The sequence below is a fragment of the Naumovozyma dairenensis genome, chromosome 1, assembly GCF_000227115.2.
Source record: "Naumovozyma dairenensis CBS 421 chromosome 1, complete genome".
NCBI classification, from domain to species: domain Eukaryota; kingdom Fungi; phylum Ascomycota; class Saccharomycetes; order Saccharomycetales; family Saccharomycetaceae; genus Naumovozyma; species Naumovozyma dairenensis.
The window spans coordinates 261,067-274,964 of NC_016479.1; the positions used below are offsets into that span (position 1 = coordinate 261,067).

The 13,898-nt window shown below is 34.3% G+C and overlaps 5 protein-coding genes across 5 annotated transcripts; 3 read left to right on the forward strand and 2 right to left on the reverse strand.

Moving 5' to 3' along the window:
• Nucleotides 1-394: 394 nt before the first annotated feature.
• Nucleotides 395-6,472, forward strand: SEC7 (Arf family guanine nucleotide exchange factor SEC7; the record flags this gene model as incomplete). Its single annotated transcript, XM_003667476.1, has 1 exon — nucleotides 395-6,472. The coding sequence occupies one exon, from the start codon at nucleotides 395-397 to the stop codon at nucleotides 6,470-6,472; it is 6,078 nt and encodes a 2,025-aa protein (XP_003667524.1).
• A 998-nt stretch (nucleotides 6,473-7,470) lies between these two features.
• On the forward strand, nucleotides 7,471-9,519 carry NDAI0A01240 (uncharacterized protein; the record flags this gene model as incomplete). The annotated part of the gene is made up of 1 exon (XM_003667477.1): nucleotides 7,471-9,519. The coding sequence occupies one exon, from the start codon at nucleotides 7,471-7,473 to the stop codon at nucleotides 9,517-9,519; it is 2,049 nt and encodes a 682-aa protein (XP_003667525.1).
• Nucleotides 9,520-9,900: 381 nt separating this feature from the next.
• Nucleotides 9,901-11,244, reverse strand: TIP41 (Tip41p; the record flags this gene model as incomplete). Its single annotated transcript, XM_003667478.1, has 1 exon — nucleotides 9,901-11,244. One exon carries the CDS (start codon nucleotides 11,242-11,244, stop codon nucleotides 9,901-9,903), a length of 1,344 nt encoding a protein of 447 aa, XP_003667526.1.
• A 542-nt stretch (nucleotides 11,245-11,786) lies between these two features.
• ERV2 (flavin-linked sulfhydryl oxidase) lies at nucleotides 11,787-12,290 on the forward strand (the record flags this gene model as incomplete). Its single annotated transcript, XM_003667479.1, has 1 exon — nucleotides 11,787-12,290. The coding sequence occupies one exon, from the start codon at nucleotides 11,787-11,789 to the stop codon at nucleotides 12,288-12,290; it is 504 nt and encodes a 167-aa protein (XP_003667527.1).
• A 244-nt stretch (nucleotides 12,291-12,534) lies between these two features.
• On the reverse strand, nucleotides 12,535-12,783 carry SPO24 (Spo24p; the record flags this gene model as incomplete). Its single annotated transcript, XM_003667480.1, has 1 exon — nucleotides 12,535-12,783. The coding sequence occupies one exon, from the start codon at nucleotides 12,781-12,783 to the stop codon at nucleotides 12,535-12,537; it is 249 nt and encodes an 82-aa protein (XP_003667528.1).
• Nucleotides 12,784-13,898: the final 1,115 nt, after the last annotated feature.

The following is a 13,898-nucleotide window of genomic DNA, read 5'->3' on the forward strand; positions in this document are numbered from 1 at the left end:
TTGCCGTGTGTTAATGGTGAGAATCTCGGATAAATTCAGAAAATATGGTGAAACGTGTATGTAGCCTATGTACGTACGTAGTTAAAATAAACATTAACCTCACCTTAGGCGCAGCGCTATATATGAAATTCAAAATAAAGTAAACCTCTTTACATCAGTTTTATATCTTCACGTAACATACGTATTTATCTACAACGCTATACTCTACATTACTAAGGCAATTACTGCATTGCTTATCCGGATTAATCAGAGGCTGCTATATTTTAGCAATACCCGAATCATTCTAGCCTCCTTTCAAGAACCTGTATAAAACTTTAATCTCTGGAGAATTCATCGTTTTCTGATATAAATATTAGTGAACGAAGATTAATTGATATACATATAGCTTGACACAATGCCCAGTCAAGAACAAGATCCTGAAGGAACTCCACAATTAAAGCCAACTCATTCTCATGCTTCTGCAACCTCAAGCAATATTGAGACATCTCAAAATGTTACTGTTGAAGTAGATCAACCAGATATAGGAGAGGATGAGCCATCAACAAATGAACCACCAAGTGAGCGACTAGCAACTCCTGATGATGATGCTATTAGCAGCGAATTGAGTGATGTTGATATTTCCAGTGGTCATGAAGCTATCGATATGTCCAATACCCATAATAATGATGACGAAACGGAACAAGTCGGCGATGAATCGCCGCTCTCTAGAGATGATGCCACTGAAGAAAATGTTACTCCTCCCAATGAACAAGTAGATGACGTTGATATTTCAAGTGCTCATGAATCAGAAAATGAGGTTAACAACAACCAGGGGGAAGAGGCCCATAATGTAGAGCAATTGGCAGAAAATGAAACACAACAGGAAGATACTACCGTTACAGCGGAAGTAGAATCACAAGTGGAAACACCTTCGATTCAAATATCTGAACCTGCAACCGAACAAGATTCAGTAATCCAGTCATCTTTACAAACCGATAGACCTGCAGTCTCACATACAAGAAATGCATCTATATTATCTTCAAACACAATCAATGCAAATGCTAAGTCCACCATAGCATTAGTGAAAACTACGTTAGAGGCAATAATGAAAGAAAAAAGTATGAAGAAATATCCAAACGCGCAAAAAATCATTGAAAGAACTATCGCAAGGCTTGATGAAGAAGCTGCGCAAACAGAATTACAATCAATTGACTCAATCTTAATTTTTGAAGCTTTAAGAGCTGCCTGTAGAACAAAATCATCTAAAATCAAAATAAAAGCATTGGATTGTTTGTCAAAATTATTCTCATTTAGAGCTCTAGATGAAAGTGTCTTAATAAATTTACCTGATTCTTTAGCTTCAGATGTTCAAACCCAAGATGATGCAAATAATGGTATCACTCCTCCACCTAAACAAAAGCTAATCGAAGCTGCTATAGATACTATTGCTGAGTGTTTCGAAGGTGAAGGTACTAATGAAAAAGTTGAATTACAAATAATTAGATCCTTATCAAGTTGTATCTTGGCTGAAGATAGTACCTCTTTATGTCATGGTGTCTCATTACTAAAAGCAATAAGAACCATATATAACGCATTTGTGTTTTCATTAAATCCTTCAAATCAAGGCATTGCCCAAGCTACGTTAACTCAGGTAATCAGTTATGTTTTCGATAGAATTGATATAAAGGCTTTAGAAAACCAAAATTCCACCAAAATATCGAATAAAGATAATACTGGCGTATTAGAAAAGGAAGAAAATAATGTTCCTTTGACTTTGGAAAATATCAATAAATTAAATGATGCGGCAGAAAATGGGAATGATTTAAAAGATACAGAAGATCTTGAACCAGAAAATAAAGAAACATTGGATATTAATACTAGTCAAGATTTAGCTATCAAGGATGCATTCTTAGTGTTCCGGACTATGGCAAAAATTTGTGCAAAGCAATTAGAAGCAGACTTAGACATGAGATCTCATGCAGTCAGAGCTAAATTACTATCGTTACACATTATTTATTCTATCATAAAGGATCATATTGACTTGTTTTTGTCTCCTTATGTTTATTTTCATGGAAAAGAAAGTTCAACATTATTAGAGTCTGTTAGACAATTCTTATGTCTTTCATTAACTCGTAACGCTGCATCTCCAATTTCACCTGTTTTCGAGATTACAGCTGAAATCATGTGGTTATTGATAGCGAACTTAAGAGCGGAATTTAGGAGAGAAATACCTGTTTTTCTAACAGAGATATATTTCCCAATTACAGAATTGAAAACTTCAACATCACAGCAAAAAAGATATTTCTTAAGTATAATTCAAAGAATCTGTAATGACCCAAGAACTTTGATTGAATTCTATTTAAATTACGATTGTAACCCAGGTATGCCCAATATAATGGAAATGATCGTAGACTATTTGACAAGATTGACATTAACTAGAGTAGAAATAACGCCTACACAACGATCATATTATGAAGATCAATTATCAAAACCTTTAGCAACTTATAACTTAGGCCAATTACCACTCTTAACCACATCCAATATAGCGTCAAGTACAGACCAAGGTCAAGCTGCTTTATATTTTCCATTAGAGTTCGCCCTTAAGATGACATCTTTGAATTGTATAGTATCGGTATTACGATCATTAAATTCATGGGCACACAAAGCTTTAAATCCTATTATTAATAGTAACACTAACAATAATAACCTAAACAGTACAGGTGATGCAAACACTATTACAGCATCACGTTCTAATAACTCCTTGGCCATTTCTTCCGTGCAAGATATGAATTCAAATATCAATATTGGGGATGAAGAAAATAAATCAATCTTTAGTCAAAATCAAAGTGATGATCCAACTCAATTTGAAAATTTGAAATTAAGGAAAACTCAATTGTCTGATTGTATTGCTGTCTTTAATAGCAAACCGAAAAAGGCGATCCCACTCTTACTTCAAAAGGGATTCATAAAAGACGATTCTCCTAAAGAAATCGCTAAATGGTTATTAAATACTGATGGTTTAGATTTAGCAGTTGTAGGTGATTTTCTAGGTGAAGGGGATGAAAAAAATATTGCCGTTATGCATGCTTTTGTTGATGAAATGGATTTTACCGGATTATCTATTGTAGATGGTCTAAGAGAGTTCCTTCAAGAATTTAGACTTCCAGGTGAAGGTCAAAAAATTGATAGATTTATGTTAAAATTTGCAGAAAGATATGTTGATCAAAATCCCGGTATGTTTTCGAAAGCTGATACTGCCTACGTGTTATCATATTCCTTGATCATGTTGAATACTGATTTACACTCTTCGCAAGTTAAGAATCGAATGACTTTGAATGACTTCTTAGAAAATAATGAAGGTATAGATAATGGTAATGACTTACCTCGTGACTTTTTGGTAGGTTTATATAATGAAATTGCAAACAATGAAATTAAATTGTTATCTGAACAACATGATGCGCTTTTAGCTGATGGTAAGGGAACAGTTGAAGCTGCTCCATCATTTAGTTTATTTGGCTACAGGGATTATAACAGAGAAGCATATATGCAAGTCTCCAAGCAAATTGCTTCCAAAACGGAACTTGTATTCAAGAATCTGAATGAATCTAAAGACAAAACTACAGATGATATTTATTATGCAGCATCTCATGTTGAACATGTAAGCTCTATTTTTGAAAATCTTTGGATGTCATTTTTGGCAGCATTAACACCACCCTTTAAAGAGTACGATGAAGTTGAAACCACAAATAAATGTTTAGAAGGTTTGAAACTTTCAATCAGAATCGCTTCTATCTTTAGTATATCAGATGCTAGAACTTCATTTATTGGTGCACTGGTTCAATTTTGTAATTTGCAAAATGTAGACGAAATCAAAATGAAGAATATCAACGCGATGGTAATCTTATTAGAAGTTTCCTTATCTGAAGGTAACTATTTGAAGGAATCTTGGACTGATGTGTTATTTGTTGTTTCTCAATTAGAGAGATTACAATTGATTTCCAAGGGTATTGATAGAGAAACTGTTCCTGATGTAGCACAAGCTCGTTTGGCTAATCCAAGACAATCTTTTGACTCAACAAGGTCTACCGCTGTAGCACCTTCAATTTTCGATCTCTGGGGTAAAAAGGCAACTCCAACTGAACTAGCTCAAGAAAAACACCACAATCAAACTCTTTCACCAGATATCTCAAAATTTATTTCTTCAAGTGATTTAGTTGTATTAATGGATAATATTTTCACTAAAAGTTCTGAACTTACAGGTAGTGCTATTGTTGACTTCATTAAGGCTTTAACGCACGTATCTCTAGATGAAATTGAATCTTCTCAAAATGCTTCCACTCCCAGAATGTTTTCTTTACAAAAGATGGTGGATGTTTGTTATTATAATATGGATCGTATTAAGTTGGAATGGACCCCAATATGGACAATCATGGGTAATGCCTTTAATAAAATTGCCACTAATCCAAATTTGGCGGTAGTGTTTTTTGCTATTGATTCATTGCGTCAATTATCTATGAGATTTTTAGATATCGAAGAATTGACCGGGTTCGAATTTCAACATGATTTCTTAAAACCGTTTGAATATACCGTACAAAATACCACTAATGTAGAAGTTCAAGAAATGATTATTGAATGTTATCGTAATTTTATTCTAACTAAGTCTGAGAAGATTAAATCTGGTTGGAAAACTATCTTAGAATCATTACAATTCACTGCACAATCAAAATCAGAATCTATTGTGAAAAAAACTCAAGAATTAATAAGTAATGATATCATCCCTGATCATTTTGAAAGTGTATTTTGTCAAGATAATGCATTTGCAGAATTGGTCACTGTCTTCAAAGAAATCACTAAGAATAAAAAATTCCAAAAATTGGCTTTACATGCTTTGGAATCATTGAAAAAAATGACCCAAAAGATTGCCAAGATTTGTTTTGACGACAAAGATGAAACTTTACTACATGGTAAAGATATCTTCCAGGATGTTTGGTTCCCCATGCTCTTTTGCTTTAATGATACCATCATGACTGCTGAAGATTTAGAGGTTAGATCTCGTGCTTTGAATTATATGTTTGATGCACTAGTTGCATATGGGGGTGAATTTGATGATCAATTTTGGGAAAATATCTGTACAAGATTGTTGTTTCCAATTTTTGGTGTTCTTTCAAAACATTGGGAAGTTAATCAATTCAATAGTCATGATGATTTAAGTGTATGGTTATCTACTACTCTAATCCAAGCTTTAAGAAATTTAATTGCATTATTTACACATTATTTTGAATCATTGAATAGAATGCTCGATGGATTCCTAGGATTATTAGTCTCATGTATTTGTCAAGAAAATGATACTATTGCAAGAATTGGTAGATCATGTTTACAACAATTGATTCTTCAAAATGTTACTAAATTTAATGAAGAGCATTGGGAACATATTGGTGATGTTTTCAAGAGATTATTCGAATTAACGACAGCATCTGAATTGTTTGATTACGATCCATTACATCAAGGTAGGAGAAGATCAATTCTTCATAAAAAGATTATCGCACCACCATTAAAATCCGAAAATAATAATAACAGTGACGTTACAAAGAAACACTACATGAACGATGCTAATGTTAAAAGTACGGATTCGGAAATAAATAATACCGTGGAAAGGGCCCAAAAAGAGGAAGCTAGTGAAGATGTCGGTAATGAAATTCCGGATGTTGAAAGTAATTCTACACCAGCTGAGAGTAATAGTAGTACAAAAGCAATGATAACACCGAGAGAGACAAGTCCAGTTACTGCTGAAGACAACGGTTCCACAGCCATGAACTCAAGTACTATGGCAAAGACCAAACTCATGGATATTCAACCAGGACCAGATGCCATGCGTCGTAGAATTAGTGTTAAGAATTCCATTGTGGTGAAATGTGTCTTACAATTATTAATGATTGAATTAATCAGTGAATTGTTTGAAAATGAGGAATTTTCTCGTTGCATTCCATATAAGCAATCCATGCGGATGCTAGGATTATTAGAGAGCTCGTATGAATTCTCTCGTGATTTCAATGAAGATTATGGTTTAAGAACACGTCTTGTTGAAGCCCGTGTTGTTGATAAGATACCTAATCTATTGAAACAAGAAACTAGTTCCGCGGCAGTCCTCATTGATATTATGTTTAAATTGTACTTGAATGATGATGAAAAGAAAAGTGAATTATTGTTGCGTTTAGTGAATGTCTGTACAAATGTTGTTGAAGGATATGTTTCGTTAGATGATAGAACGATGGAGAGAAGTATAAATTCATGGCGCCCAGTTATTGTAGAGATATTGCAAGGATATTATGAATTTGATGATGAAGATTTCAAACAGTACTGTTCCTCAATGTACGGGCATATTATGCAAATATTAGAAAAGAGTGTTCCATCTGATTTAAGGCATGCCATGAAGTTATTTTTAACAAGAATAGGAGAAATCTACGTGTATCCTGGTGATGATGAGACAATTTAACCAAAATGTGGTGCTATATTGAAATATATATATGTAGAATAGAGTTTCCCTATGTAGGTATATAGTATTTGTTTTCAATGCAAAGGGAATGATAATAACAAAGAAAAAAAACGTCAGTGACGTGGTTTATAGATGAGAATACCCGTCACTCGAGTTGGAACTGTTTTTGTCACGTGCCATTCTCCATTCCCTCTTTTCGCGTCGTTTCCCGGAACTCGGTCTTTGGTCCGCAAGTCCCGAGGCCCGGGCCTTTACCGGTGTTTACGGTCGCGTTGCTGGGTCATGCGTAATCCTTCCAGGGCATACTTTTGTGGTCTAAAGGGTTTGGGATTCCAAAATTAAGCAAATAGAGCAAAAATGAACGGGCCCTAAACTCTCAAATAAACCTACAACTGTAAGTTTGGGAGCTGTACAGGGTAAGAGCCTGGTAAAGAGTTTATTTAGACTATAGGGGTACAAAGCTCCTACAGTATCAACCTTTAGGGTTTTGTGTAAAACTCCTCGAGGAAAAATTCCCATGGAACCCTGCTGTTACTGACTCTGTACTGCACTGCACTGTACTCACTGTTGTTGTCATTTCTTCAAATCCAAACGATTTTGTTTTGTTCAACAGAAAAATGTCACATGCTTGACGTAGTGATTATTTTTGATGAGTTTATCAGCTGAATATTAGGATTAGGACTCAATTATAGCAACAACAAAGAAGCAAAACCGATTTAAACTTCATCTTTATTAGCGTTTCCCATTCAAGCTGCAACAGGAACGACTGGACTCATATTCTCGGAGATACGCAAGGTAACTTTTCTCGTCAACCTATTAAAGCACTTATCCTCGATCTAGACACTCTTTTATAAGATAAAGGGACTCATACTTAACGTAACGTAAAGGTTTACTTATTTAATCAATTAAGCAAACCAATTTAACGAGGTTGTTATCACTTCCATCCCTTTCTTATTGCATATCATAGAGACTTAACAAAAAAATCAATACAAAAAAAGATGTCTATCAAACAACATAAAGTTGTCCATGAAGCTCAAGGCGTTGAAGTCCGTCAAGCTCCAGACCATTTCTACAATAGTCAACCAGGAGCCAGTTATATCAATGACATGGATCACTACCGTCAATTATATGATCAATCTATCAATGATCCTGAAAAATTCTTTGGTGAAAAAGCCAATGAATTTTTAGCATGGGATAAACCATTCACAAAGGTCAAATCTGGTTCATTGGAACATGGTGATGCTGCATGGTTCTTAAATGGTGAATTGAACGCTTCTTATAATTGTGTCGATAGACATGCGTTCGTGGATCCAAATAAACCTGCTATCATTTATGAAGCTGATGATGAAAATGAAAATAGAACTATCACATTTGGTGAATTATTAAGACAAGTGTCTCAAGTAGCTGGTGTCTTGAAAAGTTGGGGTGTTAAGAAAGGTGATACAGTTGGTGTTTATTTACCAATGATTCCTGAAGCTATTGTTGCCATGTTGGCCGTCGCACGTCTTGGTGCTATTCATTCCGTCATATTTGCCGGTTTTTCTGCAGGTTCTTTGAAAGATCGTATCGTGGATGCCGGTTGTAAAGTAGTTATAACTTGTGATGAAGGTAAAAGAGGTGGTAAGACCGTTCATACTAAGAAGATTGTTGATGAAGGTTTGAATGGTGTAGATTCTGTTTCTCATATCTTGGTTTTCCAAAGAACTGGTTCTGAAGGAATCTCCATGAAGGCAGGCAGAGATTTTTGGTGGCATCAAGAAATTGAAAAGCAAAGAAGATACTTGCCAGCTGTTCCATGCAATGCTGAAGATCCATTATTTCTATTATATACTTCTGGTTCCACTGGTACTCCAAAGGGTGTTGTTCATACCACTGGTGGTTATTTATTAGGTGCAGCATTAACTACAAGATATGTCTTTGATATTCATCCAGAAGATGTGTTATTCACCGCTGGTGATGTTGGTTGGATTACTGGTCATACTTATGCATTATATGGTCCATTAGTTCTAGGTACCGCAACTATCATATTTGAATCTACTCCTGCATATCCGGATTATGGGAGATATTGGAGAATCATTGAACGTCATAGAGCTACGCATTTCTATGTAGCACCAACTGCGTTAAGATTAATTAAACGTGTAGGTGAAGCGGAAATTGCCAAATATGATACATCTTCATTAAGAGTTCTTGGATCTGTTGGTGAACCTATTTCTCCAGATTTATGGGAATGGTACCATGAAAAAGTTGGTAATAAAGATTGTGTGGTTTGTGACACTATGTGGCAAACTGAATCTGGTTCTCATTTAATTGCACCATTAGCTGGTGCAGTTCCAACTAAACCTGGCTCTGCTACAGTTCCATTCTTTGGTATTGAAGCTTGTATAATTGATCCTGTCACTGGTGTTGAATTGGAAGGCAATGATGTGGAAGGTGTCTTAGCAGTTAAAAACACATGGCCATCCATGGCTAGATCTATTTGGAATAACCATAGTCATTATATCAACACATACTTGAAGCCATATCCAGGTTATTACTTCACAGGTGATGGTGCAGGTAGAGATCATGATGGTTATTATTGGATTAGAGGTAGAGTAGATGATGTTGTTAACGTTTCAGGTCATAGATTATCTACAGCAGAAATTGAAGCATCCTTAGTTAACAATGAACATGTTTCTGAAGCTGCAGTTGTTGGTATTGCTGATGAATTAACTGGTCAAGCGGTTGTTGCATTTGTTTCCTTAAAGAAATCATTTGTTCAAGAAAATGCAGAAGAGGGTGATTTTGAACATGCAACGCCAACTGAATTACGTCGTGAATTGATCTTACAAGTGAGAACAGAAATTGGACCATTTGCGGCTCCTAAGAATATTGTATTAATAAGAGATTTACCAAAGACAAGGTCTGGTAAGATTATGAGAAGAGTTTTGAGAAAAATTGCATCTAATGAAGCGGATCAATTAGGAGATTTATCTACTTTGGCTAATGCTGATATTGTTCCATCTATTATAACAGCTGTTGAAAACCAGTTTTTGGCAGCCAAAAAATGATTGCGTACTATTAATAATTACGATGATCTAGATGAAGAAAAGAACAAAAAACAACAAATAATACGCATTAAAAGAAAAGAAGACTATTGTATATAACAGATAAGAAAAAATGAACCGTCGCCGGCTCCCACCCCACCCCACCGTAATTATGGTGTTGAATAAAAAGACGTTTGATTTTTATAGATCAATATTTATATTTAAAAAAAAGAAAAGATATTATATTATATTATATTATATTATATTATAAGATAATAATGGAAGCAGAACCCAATTAACATTGTCACGAAAACAACAAAAAGAATAGTCTATACGTGTCTGTTTATGTAAACTGTAATAAATGAATGTATATAGGCCATATAATAGGGAAGATTGTTGTCTGCGTCACAATCTTAACGATTCACATTCTCTGTTAATTAAGGGCATATTTTGTACCACCCAATTACTATCTCTCATAGCGGCCTTAGAATCTTTATAAGTAGATTTTTTATTCATTGATTGACGAATAGCTTTATCCAATATATTTTTATAATCATCTTGAAATTCTTTAAATTCTCTAATAATTAAGTTGTCATTAAATTCCACATAAACTCTTGTTTCATAGATTCTACAAATGACATTATCTACCCTTAAAAAGAATCGTGATAAGATCAATAGTCGTTCCTCCATGACTCTAATTTTCACATTCAAAACGGAGATCCCATTATCAGCCAATTCATCTTCAAACAAAATCATATCGTCGAAAAACAATATTTTATCCAACCTACTAAGTTTATCCATTGGTAATTGTACATCATTATCCAATTGTAATTTTTTCTTTTCCAAATTTTCACCATTAAAGATTTCTGTCCCTTTATATTTAGTTGAATAAGTCCAATCAAAATTTTTCATTGAATTTCTATTAACATGATCCACCCATTTATCTGAATAAGATACTTTAATAATATCCTTAATTTCCGTGTTTGTATTGACCATTTTCAAAGAATCTAAGGCGTTGAATGATAAAGACCAATTATGTTTTAAATTTTCCAATTTAATGAAATTATTACCAAATATCATTTCAGGTAATGTATCGAATGATAATTCATTTGTTATCCAATGGTCAATTTCTTGTGCGTTTAAGATGGTACCCTTTTTAGAGGATATTTTCCATTCATTGTTGTTTATTAACATGGATGGGTTATCTATTATTGGTAATGTTGCTACAGGTGCTGGTATTATTATTGATCCACAGTTTGAACATGATGGATTGTTTGGATTATTACAAACGTGTTTAGAAGGAGGAGGAGGAGGAAGAGGAGATGAAGAAGAAGAAGAAGAAGAAGAAGAAGAAGGTTTGGATGGTGGCAAGAACCGTTTTGGTGGTTGAAAAGTTGTTGATGATGAAGAAAAAGAAGATTGTATGTTTGTTGCTGTTTGAGGTTGTCTTGCTCTTATTGTTCTTGCGTGCATCTGTCTTGCTGAGTTTATTTGTAAAGTATTGATTCCTCTTGATGAAAATGGTAAAGATGAAGACGAGGTTGTTGTTGTGGTTGTTGTATGATTTCTAATTGAAAATCTCGACGAGGATGATGATCTTGGTGAAGTTGCAGTTGCAGTTGAAGATGAAGATGAGGATGAAGATGACGAGTTCAGGGTGTCTTTATTATTTTTGTTATCATTACTATTAACATCATTATTTGTAGTGGGAGTACCCAAGGGAATTGTGGTATTATTGGGGGAAGACATTGCATAAATTAATTATAGTTTCTGCTTGTTGTTCTTTGAGGGTATTATCCTTATTCACCTTTGTTTTTATTTGTTCTTGTTAGCAGTTTGTAAGTTATTAATTTTTTTTCCAGTATTATAATATAATATAATATAATATAATATAATATGAAATAATACATTATATTCGAGAAAACAGAAGAATAAAAAAAAGAAAATTAATTAATTATTAAAAGAAGAACAAAAACAAGTGATGAAGCATTCAGATGCTTAAGGAAGATAATGATTAATAAATTAGGAGTGATACGGATAGTAACATGTGTTACTATTATATTATTATGGTTATATTATAGTTCATTTGAATACTCTATTTCCAGTGAATCATTAAATGATATCAAGGAAGTTATAAAAAAAGAAATGATGATACGATAGATGGTAACGATAATGACCATGATGATGATGATAGAAGGAATAATGGTACAATACCGTTATACAACAATTTGAATAAACATTTGAAATATCGAAAATCATTTGAAAAGAGTACATGGAGACAATTACATTATATGTTTAATAAATTTCCTGAAAAGCCAAGTAGGAAAGAATCAAATGGGATGGTTTCATATATTAAACTATTTGAAGAATTCTATCCATATAGATATAACGAGGAGAGGGAAGAAGAGGAGGATGGGTATGAATATTTTTTCGATGAGATGCTTGATATGTATCCACCATGTGTATCTAGTCGATTATGTTTATCATTATGGGGATGTCAAATTCATAATTTGATTAATGAAAGGATATATTATAAAAATAACAATAGACATGATGATGATGAGGAGGAGGAGGAGGAGAAGAAAGGTAAGAAGAAGAACACAAATAGAAAAAAGTTTGTCAAATATAATTGTTCTAATATTTTGAAAGATTATGAATTGGACGATACTGTATCGAAGCCATTTGACACAGGAAATGAACAAGTAGAAGAAGACGATGAACAACAGTACTATGATAATAATGTTGTAGTAATGGATGAGATATCATTAACTAAGGAAGAGAAGCAATTGGGATAGGCCATTGGTACTTCCTGCCTTTACATATATATATATATAGAAACAATTGATAGACTTAATTGAAAGAAAATAGATGAAAATAAAATTTATAATGACTTTATAGTGTTCTTTTAGAATATTTGATTATAAATATATATATATATATATATGTATATGCATATGATGCAGTTTTAAGAATAGTAGTATTAATTGAATAAATGATTAATGTCTATGATACAATGAGTTTTTTCAGCTATTACAATCATCATAATAAAGTTAATGAATTTTTCCTTATTGTATCATGAGCAACTGTAGTAGCATCATTATCTTTCAATTGTGGTAATTTCAATAAATTTGATTCTAAGCCATTTAGAAAGATTGATTTTTCATTTATAGTTGATTCATCCTCAGTAGTAGAATTTTTCCTTGAATTTGGTTGAGATACAGGAGAGATGTTTGGGATGATGAAAGGTTCAGAAGTTTCTGAGGTTAATAGAGGTAAGTAAGTCAACATTAATTGTGTGTGTGTGTTTGTGTTTGTGTTTGTGTTTGTGTTTGTGTTTGTATACTTATGTATATATTATAGAAAATCATAAGAGAAATAAAAAGTACATGATCGAGGATATCCATTTGAGGAGAAACAAGTCAAGCTTTTATACTTATAGAACGGACGATGTACGTATTACTTAATTAATTGATTTTAAGAGCCGTTATTGAAAGGGTCATTTGCATGTCTGCATGTTTGCATGCTGACTACAAATGTATACATATACGTAGTTTAACTCACCAACCCACTAACCACTAATCAGCAAATGAATGAATAAATGAATAAATGAATGATCCTTGCTTTGATATACGATTTAGTTTAATTTAGTGCGTTTGGTATAGTTTAATTTGAGTTCTCGAGCCGCAGCGAATGCGAATGCGAATGCGAATGCGAGCAATCTCTCGAGGAAATCTGTTTCAGCCGGCAATCAAACCGACGGACGGATGACGGACCGCGTCATCATCATTTTTATCAAATAGAGCAGGTCACACACACACACACACACAGGCCTGGGTGCGTGCGCCTCTCATGGCCGCGGCGTGAACAAAGCAGACTACCCGCCGGGAATCATTCCCACGGAACTGGACGGAACTGACTGACTGCCTGGCTGCCCGCGGCAGATACATACATATGTGCAAGCGCCACACAGAGTGAAGGTAAGACACCGGTCACGAGCAGGCATGTTGCGGGTAGAAATAATTCTCTAGCCTACCCTCATTTGGCACATCCTAGCCTGGTTTCTACCCTACTTCAAAATTTCTAGTTTACCCCCTAGTAGTAGCCTAAAAATTTTTGGGCGGGGATTTCTGGGTATTTTTGGGCGGCCTTTTCTGGTACTTAACCCAAAACAGATTTATTTTTCCCTACCCCTTACTTGTGGCCCAAAATTGGAAATTTTTCTCCCTGCTTCCGACTAAAAATTGAAAATTTCTACCCCCTACTCCTAGCCTAAATTTTGAGTGAAAAATTCGCATCTACCCTACCCCCCTATCCCAACCCGTAACATGCCTGGTCACGAGAACGGGGCAGGGCAAAGCAGAGCGCGCTTTAAACAGCGCACATTGAAAAATATGGCCGGATCT